The 20,002-nt window shown below is 42.4% G+C and overlaps 1 protein-coding gene across 11 annotated transcripts in view; it reads left to right on the top strand.

Annotated features, from left to right (window-relative positions):
* The window catches only part of OSBPL3 (oxysterol binding protein like 3), a 207,154-nt gene extending 187,996 nt beyond the window's left edge, over positions 1 to 19,158 (top strand). For all 11 annotated transcript variants that reach the window (XM_067746539.1, XM_067746537.1, XM_067746536.1 and 8 more), the window contains 6 exons: positions 1,856 to 1,934; positions 3,579 to 3,723; positions 6,585 to 6,729; positions 10,242 to 10,368; positions 12,060 to 12,182; positions 15,390 to 19,158. In XM_067746539.1, the coding sequence (XP_067602640.1) occupies positions 1,856 to 1,934; positions 3,579 to 3,723; positions 6,585 to 6,729; positions 10,242 to 10,368; positions 12,060 to 12,182; positions 15,390 to 15,486 (716 nt within the window). In that variant the 3' untranslated portion in view covers positions 15,487 to 19,158. The remainder of the gene's footprint in view (positions 1 to 1,855; positions 1,935 to 3,578; positions 3,724 to 6,584; positions 6,730 to 10,241; positions 10,369 to 12,059; positions 12,183 to 15,389) is intronic.
* Positions 19,159 to 20,002: the final 844 nt, after the last annotated feature.

The raw sequence follows: 20,002 nt of genomic DNA, 5'->3' as shown, positions 1-20,002 counted from the left end.
TCCTGTGTCTCCATAAGCCCACGACTACCAAATCTTGCTTTTTTTTATCCACTTTGACATTTTCCTGCCTTTTGATTAGGTTGTTTAGATCACTTACATTTATTGTGATTATCAACATAGTTGGTTTCAAATTTGGCCTCTTGTTATTTGTTTTCTGTTTGTTGCATCTGTTCTTTGTTCCCCTTTTCTTCTTTTTTTACGTTCTTTTGGATTAATTATTTTCTGTGATTCCATTGTATATCCTTTGTTGCCTTATTAGCTGTACTTCTTTGTTCCATTTTTTAGTTGTTACTTTAGGATTCATATTATATATCTTTAACATATCACAGTCTCCTTTCAAGTGATATTATGCTACTTAACATATAGCAAAGGCAGCTTACAAGAGTGTACTTCTATTTCCCCTTCCCCAACGTTTGCTATTGTGGACAAACATTTTACTTACATATGTTATAAACCCTGTCATACATTGTTACTAATTTGCTTTAAACAACCAATTATCTTTTGGGGGGTAACAGCTTATTGAGATATAATTTATAGGCTATACAACTCACCTAATTAAAAGGTACAAGTCAGTGGTTTTTCATGTATTCACAGAGCTGTACAATCATCACTACAATCAATTTTAGAACATTTTCATCACTCCAAAAAGAAACCTCTTTTCCCACCTTTTAGTGGCTCCCCCCCACCCCCACCCCCCACCTTCCAATTTCTGTCAAGCTCTTCCATCCTTAGGCAACCACGGATCTTCTTTCTGTCCCTATAGATTTGCCTAGTCCGGACATGTCATATAAATAGAATCATGTAATATGTGCCCAAGAGCTTCCTGGTCCCAGCCCACCTCTCTCCTGGACCATGGCCAATGACCCCCTACTGTCCTCCCTGCATTCACCTTTGCTCCCCTATGGTCTGTGTATTGTCACCCAGCAGCCAGAGGGATCGTCTGCCTCTGCCCTTCTTTTTCTATTCCCTGTCTCTCTGATGGCACTATCATTCATGCAAGTTGGAAGAATCTGAGATCATCCACAAATTCTCCCCGTCTTTCACAATCAGCATCTAATTTGTCACCCAGTTTTATCTCTGCTTCTTTAATGATTCCAGGATCATTCCCTTCTACTCCATCCCTACCACCCCTGTCCTGGTTCACTTCATCCTCATTTATCCCTTGAGCATACAGGTCACCTGCTTCTCATCTCTCCTGCTCCTGTTCCATTCTCCATACTGCTGCCAATTATCTTGGCAAAGTCTGTATCTCATCACATCAATTCTCTGTCTAAACAAAACCTCATTTCCCCCAGTGCACCCAAATCAGACTTCTTAGACAAGCTTGTAGAGCCCGCTGTTTTTTGCACTCAAGCTGTTTTTCTACTCTTCTCTCTAAACAGTCTGAGACCCAGAGGACAGAACCACACCCTGTTCTCTCGTGTCTTCTCATGTCTTCTGCCTTAAACTGCTTTTTCTCTGCCTAGTGAACTGTTTATTCTTCAAGCCCAGTTTAAGCGGCCTCTTTAGACAAGCCTCTTCTGATGCCTTCCCCAAGCATGTTGGGCTTTCCTTCTCTGGTTCCATTTCACCTTACAACATACCCAGTTATGGCCCGTGCCTCTCTGGGGGGCCTTACTCGTTTTCACTTCTGTATGCCTTTCCCACTGTGAGTTCTTCCAAGGGAGGGACTTTATAATTTTAGTTTCTCTGATTCTGTTCCAGGTACTCAGTTGCTACTTATATTGAATAATAATGAATTTTATTATGAAGAGATTGTCCTGTATTGTGGTTGATCATTTATCCAGCCTAAGAATGCTTTGATCTACCTAGCTCTCCTGCTAAATATGTAATATTTGGTATTATTTCATTTCAGACATGAGATGGAAGAACAAATTCTGGGGCAAATCCATGGAAATTGTTCCCATTGGCACAACCCATGTGACTCTGCCAGCGTAAGTTCTCCTTCTGTGGTTAGGAACTTTATAGAATTTAGGGCCAAAGTTTAGGAACAGGATTCCCATTGTCCCCCGTGGTGCTGAGTGTGTTTTTTTCTGTTAATGTGTTTGACAGTAGCTTCAAATGTTCTTCATTTTGACAGTCTCACATTTTTGTTCTCTCTAATGGAAATGCTTCCTGGACACCAAAGTTCCCAAGTAGGGGCTTTAAAAAATACATTTCTACTTTCTAACACAATTAAGAATGATAATGTTTCTTTAGCACTGTTATCCTGCCTCGCTGTCAAAAAAATTTTTAAAGAAAGCTATGGCCTTGATCTTCAGGGATTATTGATACTTATTCATAAAGCGAAATGGTAATCATTATGGCCTCTGGAACGGGGCTACTGGGACTCCTGTGCTCACACCATTACTTACTAGTTGCAAATCCTTGGGCAGGTTACTTAACCTTTCTGATCACCAGTTCTCTCATCTATGAAACAGGGATAATGAACCATCTACTTCATAAGACTGTTGCGAAGGTTAAGCAGATACGGAAAGCACTTAAAATAGTAATAGGCGGGCTTCCCTGGTGGCGCAGTGGTTGGGAGCCCGCCTGCCAATGCAGGGGACATGGGTTCGTGCCCTGGTCCGGGAAGATCCCACATGCCACGGAGCGGCTGGGCCCGTGAGCCATGGCCGCTGAGCCTGCCGTCCGGAGCCTGTGCTCTGCAACGGGAGAGGCCACAACAGTGAGAGGCCCGCATACTGCAAAAAAAAAAAAAATAGTAATTGGCCCATATTATGTGTCATTTAAGTGTTTGGTCTTGTTACCATTATCCTCATAATTATTATTTAACTCCATAAGTCATATCTGAATACCTTCTCATTGTAAAAGATTTAAGATATATGTATCTTAAGAGTAATATGTAAAATATATATGTGTGTGTGTATGTATACAGACACACCTCAGAGCTATTGCGGGTTTGGTTCTAGACCACTGCAATAAAGCAAATATTACAATATAGTGAGCCACATGAATTTTTTGGGTTCCCATTGCTTATGAAAGTTATGTTTTATATACTTCATAGACATGAAGGGAGCAGATGCTGTTGGAAAAATGCTGCCAATAGACTTGCTCTACACAGGGTTGCCACAGACCTTCAACTTGTAAAGAACGCAGTAAAGCGAGATCTGCCTGTATACATATGTGCCTAAATATACACACCTACACGTGTATATACATAAGTATATATGTGCATGTGTGTGCCTGTATGTACACATTCGTGTGTGTGCACATATATGTATGTGTGTAGAGAGCACATTGTGGAAAACCTCTCTACCCTCCCCTTGCCACTCTCCTTTCATAGTTCGGTGACTTTCGACACGTCTCCTCTGGCACAGGACAGAGTGGGTTGTTCCAGGAGACCTCCAGCTTCTAGTGGAGCCTCTGGCAGCCTCCTGGGTCTGACCTTCACCCACCTCCCAGCCTCCTGAGAGGGTGAAAGCTCTTAGACTGCCCAGCACGGCTCAGTCGGTGTTGGCTCCATTAATGAAGGAATGAGTAATTCATTACAGGACTTGTTTTTTAAGCAGCAGTGCTCCTTTGCATTAGCTGCTGGCTGCTCTGGTAGTTGTTACTTTCACTTTTTCTTCCTTTAGTTTTGGAGATCATTTTGAGTGGAACAAAGTGACCTCTTGCATCCATAACATCTTAAGTGGGCAGAGGTGGATCGAGCACTATGGAGAGATTGTTATCAAGAACGTGAATGATGATTCCTGCCACTGCAAAGTGAACTTTATAAAGGTAACCTGGGTGGCCTGTGAGCTCTGGCGCTGGACAGGCCTCGGCAGAGCTGGGCCTCAGGGCACAGGGTGTCTTGGGAAGTTTTTCACCTTCGCTTTTGTGCCAGTAGACAAGCAATGCCAGGTGCTCCCTGGTCCCAGCCCCACCTCTCTCACCTGGACCAGGGCCATGGCCCCTCCTGGCCTCCTTCCTTCCGCCTTTACTCCCCTATGGTCTGTCTTCAGTGTGGCAGCCAGAGGGACCCTGTTGAAACATGTCATCATGTTACAGTACGGATGAGCCTTGAACACATTATGCTAAGTGAAATAAGCCAGACACAAAAGGACAGATATGATTCCATTTATGTAAGGTACCTGGAGCAGCCGCATCCGTAAAGACAAAGTAGAATGGTGGTTGCCAAGGGCTGGGGACTGGAGGGAATGGGTAGTCATTACTTAATGGGTACAGAGTTTCAGTTTGGGAAGATGAAAAGTTCTGGAGATATATAAGGCAATGGTTACACAACATTGTGAATGTACTTAAAGCCACTCCATTATACACTTAGAAATGGTTAAAACAGTAAACATTATGTTATATATGTTTTACCACAATTTTTAAAAATGCAAGTCATGCCATATTTGACCAAAATCCTCTGACAATTTCCATCTTTCTCAGCAAAAGCCTGCAGAGTCTGCACTCCTCAGAGTCTGCACTCCTCACCCCCACCACCCCTCACTCACACACACACACACACACCCCACCCTCATTCTTCTCCAACCTCAACTCCTGCCACCCCTCGTTCCCTTTCTTGCTCACCATCCTCGAGCTGCACTGTCCTTCTTTTTCTCTCTCCATTTCCTTCTGCTCGGGCCCCTCTCCCCAGATCCTTCCATCCACCTTGTTAGTCACCCTCTATCGTACCCCATTTTCTTCAGTGTTCATCACCATCTGCAGTTAGCTTGCTCGCTGTTGCTTTACTTGCTTATTTCTCTGCCCCACACCCTCCTTGCCATTCCTGACTCCAGAAAAGCAGAAGCCTGGTCTGTCTTGCCCACTGCTGTGGCCAATGCCTGGCAGTGGTGCCCAGCACACAGCAGAGGCTCATGAACATTCACAGATTCCCCTGGGGCAGAGAGCCTGGAATAGTCTGCTTACCTTTCCAGCTTTCCAAATTCCTTGATTTGAGCCCTCTCCCCAACTTCTCTTCCTCCTGAAATTCCCTCTTGTCCTTAAAATTCTCATGTATACAAAATGGCCTTAAAGTGCTACCTTCCTCAAGGAATATTTGCATTTAATTAAGATCAAAATCATAAGCCAAGAGATTAGGTTCTAACTGTGGAATTTCACACGGTACCTCTCTACACCACCTGTAGCAGGTGGGGGACATTATGGAGAGGTGGATGGGGGTCTTTATTATATCCTATAAGTCAAACTGGGTTGTAGAGAGACATAAAGCTGGTAGTGATTTGGCGTAAAATACAAATGACCCTGCCGTGAAAGCTTCATCTAAGCTCTCTACAAAAAGAAGCAAAGGCCACCTGGAGCAGGGACATAAATAACTGGGAGATAGATAGATAGATAGATAGATAGATAGATAGATAGATATCCAGGTGAGAGCCGCCTTGTTTTCAGAATTTTCCCCACAGAAGTGTGCTCCACTCCCATTTCTACCAACCACTTGGTACTCGTCCACTGAGGACCAGGGAACAAATTTTCATAGTGATGAGAGACGAACAGAATTAGAACACTAGACGTACCTCTGGTGTTGAAAGAGAATCTGAAAGCAGAGGCAGCCGTTGCCTGTGGAACGTGACTGCCTCCCTCTGTGGCTTCCCATCATTGGACTTGTTGGCAAATATCTTTAAAGAGGAAATCTGACTCCTGCTTTAGAATAAACTGAAGAGCCTGGACCGTGTTTGTTTCCCTGTCCCCCATCTTTACATGACTAGAGAACTCACTGTTACCTTTCTGATTCAGCTCTGGGGTACTGCTGTACTCTGCCCTTCCTCCCATTTTTACCACAGACTTGGTTGGAATGGGGAAGCCAGTCTACCAGATATGGCCTGGAAATGTCACTCAACTTTATTGGTTTCCAAATGTGGATTCTTTTTTGGCTGAAAATAGTAGTAGGATTTTTTGATTTATGGAGTAATGCCTTCTGGTCTTTTGCAGAGATTTTTTGGGCAGCCATGTAATTGGGAGAAGTTTAAAATCAACACTAGGGAGTTAGAGCTCCCTCTGCTGGCTGCAGTGTGGTACTGTATATGTAAAACACACAAGGCTGAGCCAAGATGAGCTGGTCTCAGACCAGGACCAATTCATAGTGGGAATACGGGTTGTATAAGGTTCCTATAAGTTAGGTGAACAGATCTGGTTTGGGGGAGGTGGGGAGAACTAATAGGAGGAACAGAAAATTGATTGGTTTACAAACTTGGTTAAAAAATTTGTTGGTTTACAAAGGATTGTCTAGTTCCTTCAGAGAAAAAATTACATGAGTTACATTTCTTTTAAACTACAGTAGTCAGAGCCCCAGTGACAGCCAGGAAATAGCTGTTCCGGAGGGGGTGCTAAGGGCCAGCCCCTGCTTGGTGGATGTATGAGAACTGAGCCTTTCCTTTCTACTATGCATGTAGTGAAAGTCGAAAAAAATTGTGTCTTACACAAATGTTGGTGGTTGAGTTACAAACTGTAAATAAAGTGCTAGCTTTTTACTTTTCATTAAATAATTAAAAGTATGATTAAAAAAGAAAACAGAACCAGCAAACCATATGTAGCATAGAATCATTCATATGGTACTTTTTCTCTCCTCTTTTGTTTTCTCTTAATATCTGTAATAAATTGACCCCAAAACACTAAACAGATGACTCTCATTTGACTCCTAGGCAAAATACTGGAGCACTAATGCCCATGAGATTGAAGGTACAGTATTTGACAAGAGTGGAAAAGCAGTGCATCGGCTATTTGGGAAATGGCATGAGAGCATCTATTGCGGTGGTTCTTCCTCATCCACGTGTATCTGGAGAGCGAGTTAGTATCTGGTTAATCAGCCCCAAGCAAAAGGAGGCGGGACATGGCCAGAGGAACCGCACGTGGGTGGGCGTCAGTGTCCATTCGGTGTATCTAGCCTCTACCTGCTTTGAACTATGTTGGAGCTACTGGCCCATCTTTCATTCACCTAGTTATATCTCAGACTCATCCTCAAGCTTAACAATACCTCTGTTGGGTTGATAGGTCCTGGGTTCTTAATCCCAGAACGAAGCCATTGCTAATCCGTGGTCACTGTGTCTTCCAGTCAACACACATCATTCCTTCGCCTATACTGGGCACTATGAAGGAGTATCAGTGAGGTACAAGAAGTCATTCTAGAGTAAAGATAAAGGGAAAATTCTTACTGGAAAAGTAGAATGACCTACAAGAGTTAGGGGGTCCCCTAGACTCTCCCAATACCATAAGCCACTCCAGTCTCTCCTGTAATTCTAGAAGGATGCTAAGTGCTTGAAGCAGCTGAGGGGAAAAGGGGGAAGGAAGTCAAACCTTCATAATGGCTTAAAGCATTAGGATATGTGCTATGCACTTAACAACAAATGGCAGGGGGTGGCCCCAGGGTTGTTACACAGGCAGGTTACCTGTGTCAAGAACACAGGTCATTGAGGGCCCATCTGCCACTTCCAATATGGCGGTGATGTTTCTTCCCATGGATGCAAAATGGTTGCCTTGATTCAATATCGTATCTCCCTGTGACAGCTCACTAAGCAGGGGAGAAGGGAGGACAGAAGAGCTTTCTTCAGTTGTAACTGTCTTTTCTCAGGAATGAAATATTTCCTAGGATCCTGCAGCAAATGTGTCTTCATATCTCATCAACCTGGAGTGGGTCCAAACCCATCCCTTAACCGATCCTGGGCAACTGGGTCGGCAGGAGAGAGTCACATGAGTTTAGATTCATCCCCTAGGGAGTATACAGTGACACCCAAACAGATGAGTTTGCCGTTAGCAAGAAAGGGAGATGACTGTAGAGTGGGCAAGCAACAATGTCTCTTTCAACGGGTAGCAGCCACATCTTCCACCGTCGCAGAGGTTGCCACGAAGCTAGAATGACTTGGCACCATGGCCGCCTTCCTAGCTTCAGAGGTTCAGAGGCACGCATGGCATTTTATGAATGAGACGCTTGCTCTCTTTTGCTTAAAGAATGTATCACAGATGAGAGCTACCATCGGCTCTGGGTGTTAAAGTAGTACCTTGACAACAGTGTGTAAGCTGTTATTCTAGTTGCTGTTGTTGTTATTCACTGACTTTGTGTCTCTGCCTTGGCTATGAGCATCCCTGGCCTGTCTACAAGAAAAACCACTGTCTCCACTCTGGTGATTGGGAGACTGGGATGGATTTTCGAAGGCATAGTAGGAGGTTTGCTATTATTTTTATGCTTAGGATCCACAGAGAATTAGAATTAGACAAAGTGGACTTCTGAACCTTCAGAAAATGGGTCTTCAGAAAAGTTCGTGGAAAGCATTTGTATATGTGGACAGCTAGAGCTAAGGCTACGAGTGGATCGGATTAGTCTACATTTGATTTATCCAATACGTAAATTTGGGTATTTTTAGCTTGACTTTTAGTTGTATTCATCCCCTAGGGAGTGTACAGTGATGCTAGGTGTTTGAAGCAGCTGGGGGGAAAAGGGGGAAGGAAGTCAAACCTTCATAATGGCTTAAAGCATTAGGATATGTGCTATGCACTTAACAATTAAATTAAAGTTAACAATTAAAGTTAGGGCAATACGCCTGCATTAATCTGCTTGGGCTACTGTAACAAACACCACAGACTGGGTGGCTTAAACAGCGGAAATTCATTTGCTCACAGTTCTGGAGGCTGGGTGCTGGCAAATTCGGATTCTGGTGGGAATCTCCTTCGTGGCTTGGCTGCCAGATCAGGGCCCACCCTTCTGACCCCATTTAACCTTCGTTACTCCAGAGGCCTCATCTCCAAAGACAGCACTCTGGGGGTGGGGCTATAACATATGAATTTCGAGAGAACATAAACATCCAGTCCATAACATTCCGCCCCTGGCCTCCCAAAATCATGTCCTTCTTACGTGCAAAATGTGTGTATTCCACCCCGGCAGCCCCAGAAGTCTTGACTCATTCCTGCATCAACTCTAAAGTCCAAAGTCTCATCCAAATATCATCTAAATCAGGTACGGGTGAGATTTGAGGTATGATTCATCCTCTCCAGCTGTGAGCCTGTGAAACCAAAATGTGCTTCCAAAACACAGTGGTGGGATGGGCATAGGATAGACGTTCCCGTTCCAAAGGGAGAAAGAGGAAAGAAGAAAGGGATGACAGGTCCTAAGTGAGTCCAAGACCTAGCACGGCAAATGCTGTTGGTCTAAAAACTGGAGATCATCCTCATTGGCTCGATGCCCCACCCTCTGGGCCCACTGGGACTTTGCCTGGCTCCCAAGCCCCCCAAGGCTCTGGGTGGTGGCAGCCGGGCATGTTGAAGCTGCACAGCGGCCCTGCCATTTGAGAGGTAGTGGCAGCCTTGCCCCCTGAATCTGTGTAGTCTGGGCCTGTGGTGGGAGTGGCAGCCCAATGATCTCTGAATCACCTTCAGAGTCATTCCTCCCTTTTCTTGAAGGCAATGCATGTTTGCAGCTGCGTAGCTCTCTGGTTCCATCTGTAAAATAACAGTAGTCCAGCAGCCTTGCTTCATTCAGTCCCGTTTTCTCTGTCCCCTTTGGTTCCAGCTGGCAGTGTTTCTGCCATTATAATCCCATCTCTATTCCTGGCTTCTGCTGAGGTGGTTTAAAATTAAAATATGTAAGATTTGGAGGGGCCAAGCATTGGTGAAAAGAAGAGCAGGACTGGAAGTAAAGAATAAAATTTATTGGGCTTCCCTGGTGGCGCAGTGGTTGGGAGTCCGCCTGCCGACGCGGGGGGCGCGGGTTCTTGCCCCGGTCTGGGAGGATCCCGCGTGCCGCGGAGCGGCTGGGCCCGTGAGCCGTGGCCGCTGGGCCTGTGCGTCCGGAGCCTGTGCTCCACGGCGGTGAGAGGCCCGCGTACAGCAAGAGAAAAAAATAATAATAATAATATTTATTGACCTCTTGGTATGGGTCCAACACTATTCTAGGTACTAGACAGAGTTTCAGGAGAATTTGACATCTCTTAAATGAAAAACGATTCTCTAGAATGAAAGTCTTGTTAGTCAGAGAAAGTGGACCTAGAGTTCTTTTTAACATGTTTATTTTAGTAACAAATTATTTTTATAACTTAAATTCTATAGAAACTTCTTGGTATTTAATAAATTTGCTATAGGACCACACAAAGAAGGCCTTATGCTTGTAGGTAGCAGGAAGCTTATAGAGAAGAAAATTTATAGAGAAAAATTCAGCACCTCTCTGTGAGCCAGAATATTTTAATAGAAATGGAAGAGTTTAGAGCCGAGAGAGAAAAATTGTAGCTGGTCTGAGATGAAAAAGGTGAAGGAATTAAGATGTGATGTGAATGCAATGCAAGTCAGTGATGAATGATTTCTTTTTCCTTTAGATCCCATGCCAAAAGGCTATGAGCAATATTATGGCTTCACACAGTTTGCACTGGAATTAAACGAAATGGATCCATTGTTAAAGTCTTTATTACCACCTACTGACACTCGATTCAGGCCAGACCAAAGGTAAGGATTTTTTTCAGATCTTTATCTCCAGAGATGTGAAACTTTTTGTAAAAAGTCTTGGTAACATCTCCCAGGCCACCAAAGGAGCCTAAGAGAGAGAGATTCTGTCATCAAGAGCAGACGTCTAGGGAGACTTTAAGCCATCTTGTGGAAGGAACGGAGCCCAGCTTAGATCTGTGTGTGGCATGACCTTTATTCACCAGTAGAACCCCATTTCTATGGGAAAAAAAAAAGTCTTTTTTTAAAGAGTTTCACTGCATACAGCAATCAGAAAAACTTACTCTGTATTTGAAAGAGTAAAAGCATCCATCTCCCCACCCCTCGAATTTGACTTATTTTGGTGCACTGAAATCTAACTTCTGATCCTAGGTTTGCTGCTGACGAGCTGTGTCGCATACGCTAAGTCTTCTAACCTTTCTCAGCCTCAGTTTCCAACTCTGTAAAACAGAAAGAAGAATCTCTCTCCTAAGGCCTTTCTAATTAAGACTCAAAACCAAGAAGGCAAAAAATAAATTGATAAAATTTGACTTTATTTTTAAAAAACCCAGCACGCTTCTTCGTGGTAAAGTAAATAAAATGTATACCCAGAGTCAAAAGATTAACGACTGAGAAATCTATACTTGCAGCTCACTTCATGACTTGGTTCTAGAAATCAAGATCAATCCATTAAAAAGAAAAATAGACATAGGGAAGTGAACAGTTCACAAAATAGGAAATGCAGGTAGCCCTTAAACATATGAAAAGATGCTCAGTCTTACTCAAAAAAACCCACAAAATTTTAAAACCACGCTGTCATACCATTTCTTTACCTATCAGATGGCAAAGACTCAAAAGTTTGATGCACTCTGAGGCCACGGGGAAGAGGCACTTCAGTAACATTGCTGGTGGAAACGTGAATTGCTGTAATCCCCATAAAGGGCAGTTTGGTAATAGATATATTACAAACTCACACTTTAACCCAGCAATTCCACTTCTAGAACTGTCTCCTGAGAGATATACTAACACATGTGCAAAATGACAGATATATACAGTCCTTCACTGCAGCATTAATTTTAAAAATTAATGTAAAAAATCGGGAACATCCCAAATGTCTATCAATAGGGAATTGTTTAAAATAAATGCAGGCGTAGCCACACAATTGAATATTATATATTTATTAAAAGTGAAAAGATCTGTGTACTACCAAGAATCAGCTCCAAGCTATATGGTTAAGTAAAAAGTAAAACAAAACAAGATACCACATTATGGACAGTATGTGTTGCCTGCTTCCGTTTATGTTCTTAAAAGGGAGGGAGGGGTAAAAATGTATATTAATGTGTGTTTATATACGAATCAGGAAGCTCTAGAAGGATGCACCAGAAACCGGTAACGGTGGATTGCCTGCGGTGGGGGACGTGAACGTGGGTGGGATGGGGAGGAAACAGGTAGAACTGGAGACGGGAATGAGACAGGGAGATTTTACCCCAAATTCCTTTGCATAGGTATAATTTTTTGAACCATGTCTGTATCACCAATTCAGAGCACAATACTGTCCCTCATTACCTGCAAATAATGTTTTAAGGGCTGAGGAGGGGGCTTATGTATAGGAGAGTATTCTGCATATCCAGTGTTGCACACATGCAGTTCTAATAGTAATGATTGTCACATTTCTTTGGTGTTCTATTCCTTTATCTTTTTCCTCAATGCCTCAGGTTTCTAGAAGAAGGGAGCTTAGAAGAGGCCGAAATACAAAAGCAGAGGATTGAACAGCTGCAGAGAGAAAGGCGGCGGGTCTTGGAAGAAAATAAGGTGGAACACCAGCCGCGGTTTTTCAGGTATGTGTGCAGCTGGGGTCGTGTGGGTCATTGTTGGCAGGCACTGGTGACGCCTGACGCTTCTGGTGCGAAGAGAACAGACTGGGGTGTCCCCTCCCCACGAGAGAGTGTTCTCGGCCCTTTTCCTGCTTCAGAGTGGTGACATCCCTCCTCTGTGAAGGCCCGACTTTGTGGGGACACTGCCCCCAGGCTGCCCCGCGCAGCCCTCCTTTTTTGCGTTCCTTGGTCTCTCCCAGGGCCTCTCCCAGGACTTTGCAGAGAGGTGCTCAGTAAGTGCTTGTGGGAGAAGCAACGAGACCAACCACACCCAGCTCCCAGTACCAGGCCAGCTTATTCAAGCCATGTCTAAGGTTGGTCCCCCAAATGGGTAGATTCTACACAGTGATGGAGATAATTAGCTATCACCCCGTTCTTCACCAAACTAGAACTTCCAAGTCATCTAATTCTTGAATTGCAGAGGTTCCAGTATACTGGGGCTTGGATTTGGAACACTTAGTATTATTTTTAAAATAGCTTGCTAGGAGGGTCTCGTTAAGAACAGACTGAAAGATTTAGAAGGGGCGTCAGAGATCATCCGCCCTTCACCCCCTCTTTTATTTTAACTGCAAAGAAACGAAGGCCCAGGGGACATAGGTGATCTGTGGAGAGACCCAGTGGAATGTCCCAGACTGGGGCCTGGCTCTCTTGACTACAGGCCAGGGCTTGATATGGTTTTAGGGGTTTTTAGTTTGTTCATTTTTTTAAAAATCAGCAATGGAACAATCACAGGTAGAAAAGCAACCAGCTCCTGCCCTACCTATTCCTCCCAATCTTCTTTTCAGGATTTTGTTGTTGTTTGCAGGGATGTTTTGGTTGTTATTATTTTTTAATGGCCAACAGAAACACGTTTAGGAGGATTTAGCAACTAATCTATCAGCTGCATCAATAAAATTATATATTTCCAAAACAGCAAAATAGCAACAAGTTATGTTTTATCCCCAAAGTATTATGTCCTTTCCCCTAAAGTTGATGTGGATTTTGATCATTTCACAAACTCAGAATATGAGTGATTGAAGATCAGTAGGCCAGAGTTTTATCCCAGAATATTCATAACTTCATTTAAACATTTAAAAAATAAGACACCTTAAATTATTTTTTTTTATATAAACGCAAGGGATAGGGGAATGGATAGACTAACAGACTGATCAATTGATTTTGGTAATATCTGTTAAAGAGGTTCATTACAGTATTTTTAGGATCACTAAAAATTGTGGATAACCAAACTGTCTCAGGAGATAGATAAGGAGATTTATCAACTTGATCTGATGTAAAAACCTCAAAAATGACTTCACACAGTCTGTGGAGCTCTGTGGGAAATGAACTAACATGTAAATGCAAAATATAAAATGTTATCTGGGCTGTCACTGCAACCGTGTAAGAATTATGTCTGGAATGGACAAGGACTGAACACAGCTGCAGTTCTTTTTCCTCTTGATTGTCTGTAAAATTATCAGAGTGTTAGATGTGGCAAGTAAAACTGTGAGAAAAGGTGAGAATTGTTCAGCAGTAGCAGTCCGGGAACTGTTCCAATTAGACGCTGGCAGAGATGACAGAGGAGCATGGGGACTTGGACGTTTCCGTTGACACTCACTGAGGAGCCACGAAAACATCACTGGAAATTTCAAGTGGAAACTACAGCTCTGGCAGCGATAGTCGTCTTTGTTTCATAGTAAAGTATCTGATATGCAGATTGATTTATTTTTAAACACATCCCTTTATTGGAATAGAAAAACAATTGTGATAAAAATCTATGATCCTGAGAATGTGGAAAAATAGGCACTCCTCACTTTTGTTTCTAAAGCATATGACAATATCAGTCAACATTACAAGTGCGCAGAAGTTCAGTTTGTAGGAATTTTTAATATAACTAATCTCTTGCACATACAAAATAACGTATGTTTTGTTTATAATAGCTAGAGGTTGAAAATAACATCCTCAGTGCCCACCAGTAGGGTACTTGTTAAATCATGGTCCATCCCCACAATGGACTATCGTGCACCTGTTTAAAAAGAAAAAAAGGAAGCCCTTTTTGCCAAAGTCACCGAACTTCTCCTGCAAAGGGCAAATGGTGAATATTGTTAGCTTTGCAGACCATGAGCCCTCAGTAGTAATGACTCAACCCTGCTGTGCAATGTGAAAGCAGCCATAGACAATACTTAAATGAATGGGCATGATGTGTTCCAGTAAAATGGTATTACAGAGATAGGCTGAAGGCTGGATTTGGCCCTTGGGCTGTAGTTTGCTGACCTTATTGTAACAATGGAAAAGGATCTCTAATATATATGTTATATATATAAACTCAAGGCTTCCCTGGTGGCGCAGTGGTTGAGAGTCCACCTGCCAATGCAGGGGATGTGGGTTTGTGCCCCGGTCCGGGAAGATCCCACATGCCGCAGAGCGGCTAGGCCCGTGAGCCATGGCCGTTGAGCCTGCACGTCCGGAGCCTGTGCTCCGCAATGGGAGAGGCCACAACAGTGAGAGGCCTGCGTACCGCAAAAAAAACAAAAAAACTCAAGGGGTGGAAGACCATCCAGGGCTACCATTGAATGAAAAATAGGAGAGGAGTGGAATGTGAGTGTCCATGCGTGCACGCTCACACACGTGGAATTTCTCTGAGTGAAGCTGCTAAGATCATTGTCTCTGCAGAGAACTGGGAGGCTGGGAGTAGGAAGAAAACGTTCAGCTCTCCACTCTTTGGTACCTTTTGAATTTGGATCTATGTAATATATTATCTATGCATAGAATAGTGAGCCAAGGCTGTTCACTCCAGGCTGTGATTCCAATTCCTTCCAATTCCTTTCCTTTTTACTGTTAATTGATCACTTGATTTGAACAACGTGATTGATTTGTAACTTTTACGTGGCCATACCCCAGGTGGTAGCTGTCATCCCAGCCCTGTTTTCTGTACGACAGACTCTACCCTCACCCACTTCTCTCAGAAGCACCCATTTCTCACAGCCTCTAAGTTGGAGAAGTCAAAGTCAGAAGCAGCAAAACGGTTTCCAGGCTTCCCGCTCCCTCGCTGGTCCAGTACTGGATCACAGGGACAGGGGTGCAGGTGCCAGTGATAAGCTGGAGAGGGCGGGCGGGGGAGGAACGGGGTGAAAAGGAGACAGAGACTATGACAGTCTTGTCACGAGCCTTCAGCAAATTCTTTCACTTTCACAGGAAATCCAGCGATGACTCTTGGGTGAGCAGTGGCACCTATTTGGAACTTAGGAAAGATCTTGGTTTTTCCAAACTGGACCATCCTGTCTTGTGGTAAAAGAGGAAAGAGCGATACATCTTTGTACTTCTCCCGTGTTTGCTTTCTGAAGCCACAAACCTGTGTCTGTATATTTAAACAACATCACCTAGAACAATCACTTGTGCTTCCTGGCTTAGTGTTGTATTTAAGTATATATTTTCTTCAGTAGGTTTCTTTACAATTTCAAATGTTATCACAATTGTTTATATGAGTGTAGAACACCTTGAGATTTCTTTTTATATATAAACTATTTAATAAAAATGAAAGATTGAATGTTAACATGTGGGTTAAAAAAGAAGCTTTAACACTAATTTTCCAAAGGTTAGGAAAATTCTAATTAAATGTATGCCTTATAAAATTATGTTGGAAAAAGAAATCCATCTTTCCCAGGTGCGTTAAGAAATAAGAATACGAAGGTTTACTCACCTGTGTGCAAGCTGCCCAGGTTTAATGTGGTAGCTCAGATATCTTTTTGCCTCAGACAGCTTTTGAATTGCTCACGAAGAGCAATTCTGCTGGTACTGGAGTCTGAAGAATATTTGCATTTGCGTTTTCGTGCTTGGGGGAATGGTATACGATTAGTGGGGTGTATGTTTTTATATAAGATGGAGATGGCAGCTTCTCAAAGAGGAAGCATTCGAACTCATCCCTCCCTATAGTTTCATTGCCTTATGTGCAAAATTGTACCGTTACTCAGAAAAATTGATAATCCGAGAAACCCCTGTTAATTAAATGTCAAAATGAAATCCCAGGCGGACAGTAGGAAATTTCTCCTTAGTGAGAGCTGAATCCATTACAAGTTAAGAAACTGTTTTCTGCTTCCCACCCCACCTCTAGCCTCCTCCGCTGTTTGACCACATCTCTGTTGAATATGGAATGTCCCAATTTAGTGTAAAACACAGGTGCATTCAACATGGCAGTTTGATTTTCCAAAAGTTTAGCAAAGTAACTGATTGTTTTAAATAATTCAACATGTTTTTCTTAAATAGTGTTTTGGTATTTTCTACCTCTCAATAAGCACCATATTTTAGATCTTGTATGAAAAGTTTGACCACCTGCCTTATAGACAAATGTAGAGAATTGATGCTCTTCCTTTGTGTTATGTCCTGGTAAAACTTTAAGTGTCTTATCGCTTTCCTACACTTCTTCTTATTCATATCACTCTTTTGTGAGTTTTGCAGCAGTCTTGAATAATACAGACTATAACTACTGAAAGGAGAAACTTCGCCTTTTTAAATGTGTTATTTCCAATTACTATAATAGAATTTGTGCAGTAGTTGAATTGTGTGATCAAAGCAATTCTAACTTCTGCCCAGATTACTTTAAAACCAAAGCCTACGTTTGAAGCCTTTTCCTCTAAAGTCCATGACGATTTTATGTAATATCAAGTAACGTGGTGTGTAAAAAGATTTCTCCAGAAAACATTTTTAGGTATTTAAATAATTTCAGAGAATGCTATGAGTGAAAAGTAGAATAAATAATGGAAAAAAGAATGCATGATTTTTCAATGTCACACCAAATAACTAGTTGGAGAGTATTGCACTTTCAAAATGGAGAGTTATTTAAAGTGGGTCAGTAGCCTTTTGGAATCTGCAAGTGACTAGCATTTTAAAACAATACACGACTCATTAAATATTGCTTTCATCCATTCCATGTATCAAGACGTCAAGATGAACGCAGTTCGAATATCATTTCCATTTCTAAGCAGTTAACTGACCCAATCAAATTCTTTGGTTATGTGCTTTGTTCTTTTCTTTTCAAACATGTCTCTAAATTCTGCTCTCACAGACGGGAAGAAGCAGGCTGTAGATTTTAAGGATACTCCAGGGGAAAACAAATCTAGTTTTCACAGTGTGAAGGTAAATGTAGAACTTGAGTACTACTGACTGTTACAGGCCTACTCCAGGGGCTGGCTCAAAACAAAACAGAAAGAGAACATGCAGCCTGAATGGACGTAGCTTTGTCATGCAGTCTTTGGAAAGTCTTTAATTGTCCTGATGCTGTTATTTCAGTTGATCTTATGTTTCATTTTGTAATCACGAGGATCAAGGGACCAAATATCACCTTTGTAGTCATCTTATTTGAGATGGGAGTGGGGCTGAATTTGAATATGTATGCAAATTTTGAAGTCTATTAGTACCTACATCTATAAAGGGCTTTTCTGAAATTTAAGCAGCTTGGTGATGCATCCTATTATAATCCTCAAATTCCCTTGAGGGGGAAATGGCTTCTTTTTTCCTTCAGCCTCCATTCTCAAAAGCATCCTCTCACCTAATTTGTATCTCAAGGACATTTTATATTCTTAGGATGAAGAAAACAGAAACATGGCATTGTTTGGGAAGAATTGAGGTAGAATTGACTTTGGATTTTGAATCTCCCGATTGCATAATGCCAATCACTGCATCACTTGAGGTACATGTTGTAACCTCCATTTCATTCCTTATCATCCCATCCCAAATGTATGGTGAACTGCACAGCTGTTCTTGGAAATGGGACCTTGTACAGTCAGCCACGTTACACTTCCAGTGTTCCTGTTGCCCCTGCCAGTTATCTGAAGCTGCGGGACATGCTTCAGGAAGGAGCCACCGTCTCCAGGGTAGCCTGGCACCAGGTTACTCCCTCCCCAGGCCCCAAAGCCTAGGCTGGTATTTCCTGGAGTCAAACTCAATAATCAAAGCCTCAGTGCAGCTCCTCCATGCCATGCACCTCCCAGAAGCCAGGCTGGTTCTGGAACTAATTAAACACATGGAGTTCACTTTAGGACAACCGTCCGTTATGTATCAGGTCCTCACAGAATGCCCAGAAAGCCCTCATGGCCTCCTGTGCTTCCTGTGAGGTTCTCTGGGAGAGAAAAGTAGACAAACCAACTTTTAAAAAAATATATTTGCTTCATTTGGGCTGCTGCTTTTCTCACATTCTACCTTTAACTACTTCCAGTAAATCATTGGCTTGGGCTTCGCGAGCGCTATCCATCTGTATTCCTCAGACTTATTATGAGTGGTCTTAGCCTACTATTAACAACGTCATCCTGAAGAGAAAAATGATAAAGTATACAGTTTTTATTTGGCTGTTGAAACTTGTCGTAGGTCTACTGCATACTCTGTAAGTTATGCCTTCCAGCTATCACAGGATTTCCTCAGAGCTTTTAGTTATGAGTAGGAGCAATAAGCAGTTGTTCTTATGATCTTAGGAATGATAGTTCCAATGTATTGGCGTAATGTATTTGAATGTCTTTAATTTTGATATTAACATTGGCATACCTCTATTTTTGCTACCAGATGACAGCTATTTTCATGTGCTCAATTTTCCCTACATTGTATTCATCTGTTGCTTAGTGTTTGTCTTTACTTTTCTGTGTTGGAAATAGATATATATCACATAAGTCTGCAAATTGCAGCAGTCTGAAATGCAAACCATTTTCAGAGACTTTGGTTTTGAGGAATGCAATGATCAGGAGTTGTTAATTTATTTTATTCATGATGATTTTATCTTCCTCACTTACCCTCAGAGGATACTATTTTTTTTAATGGATATTTGTCAATCTTTCATCTAACCATTTATAAGATTATTTTCTGTTTAAAATCCCAGCCTTCCACCCACCCCCTTACGCCTCCCCCAAAAGCTCTGACTAATTTGTTTTTCCCCCTCGTGAAGCTAGTTGACTGTGAATAAATAACATGGAAAAAGGCCTCTCCTGTCGTTGTGTTTTCAGGTTAATGGGCATATGTGGCTGCTGAACGGACAGAGCAAGACTCTAGCTGAGACTTTGCTGAGGGAGAAACACACAAGATTAGCTCAAGGGATGGGGTTGGAAATAAAAAATACCCCAGGACATAAAGAAGCCTGGAAACTTTGGCAAAAGTTGCCATACTTTTGGTCTGAACATTTCCAAGGTGTACTGCAAATGTAGGTCCCCCAGCCTTTGGGACAGGGGACCTGAGGCAGCTAGAGCCCCAGACAGCCCCCAAAGAAGCCCTGTCTGTTCAACCCAGCGTGCTGTGGAAATATTATTTTCTGTGTGTCCTAACGTGAAAAAGGAAAATGCCGACTAGTCACACTGATTTAATGGCCCTTACGAATGGCTGACTCATCTCCCACACCCAACTTGTGTCCTTTGCAATGCCCCAAACACTTAACCTTCCCTGAAGTCCCATTCGAGTGAGTTCCTATATTTATGGTGTTACGCACGCACTGGATCTCAGTTACACACATAAGGTCACATCTCTGCCTCCCCCAAAGCGCTAAAGAGACAACCAAAAGCAATTCATGAACCTTGATTGGATCCTAGCTTAAAAGAAAAGAAAAACAAGCTATAAAAGACATTTTGAGGGCAATTAGTGACATTTGCATATAAACATCATGAAATTATTGCTAATTTCCATATATGTATATGATATTGCCTGTTGATCCGTATCAAATCTGCCATCGAAGAAGGATTGACATTATTCCAAATAATACGAACACTAAAGGAAACCTTAAAAGGCAACCTCAGGCCATTTTAACGTGCTTGGCCATTATTGGAATAGATATTAAA

This window comes from Pseudorca crassidens, chromosome 8 (genome assembly GCF_039906515.1).
Source record: "Pseudorca crassidens isolate mPseCra1 chromosome 8, mPseCra1.hap1, whole genome shotgun sequence".
NCBI lineage: Eukaryota > Metazoa > Chordata > Mammalia > Artiodactyla > Delphinidae > Pseudorca > Pseudorca crassidens.
This window is presented reverse-complemented; position numbering and strand designations above follow the sequence as displayed.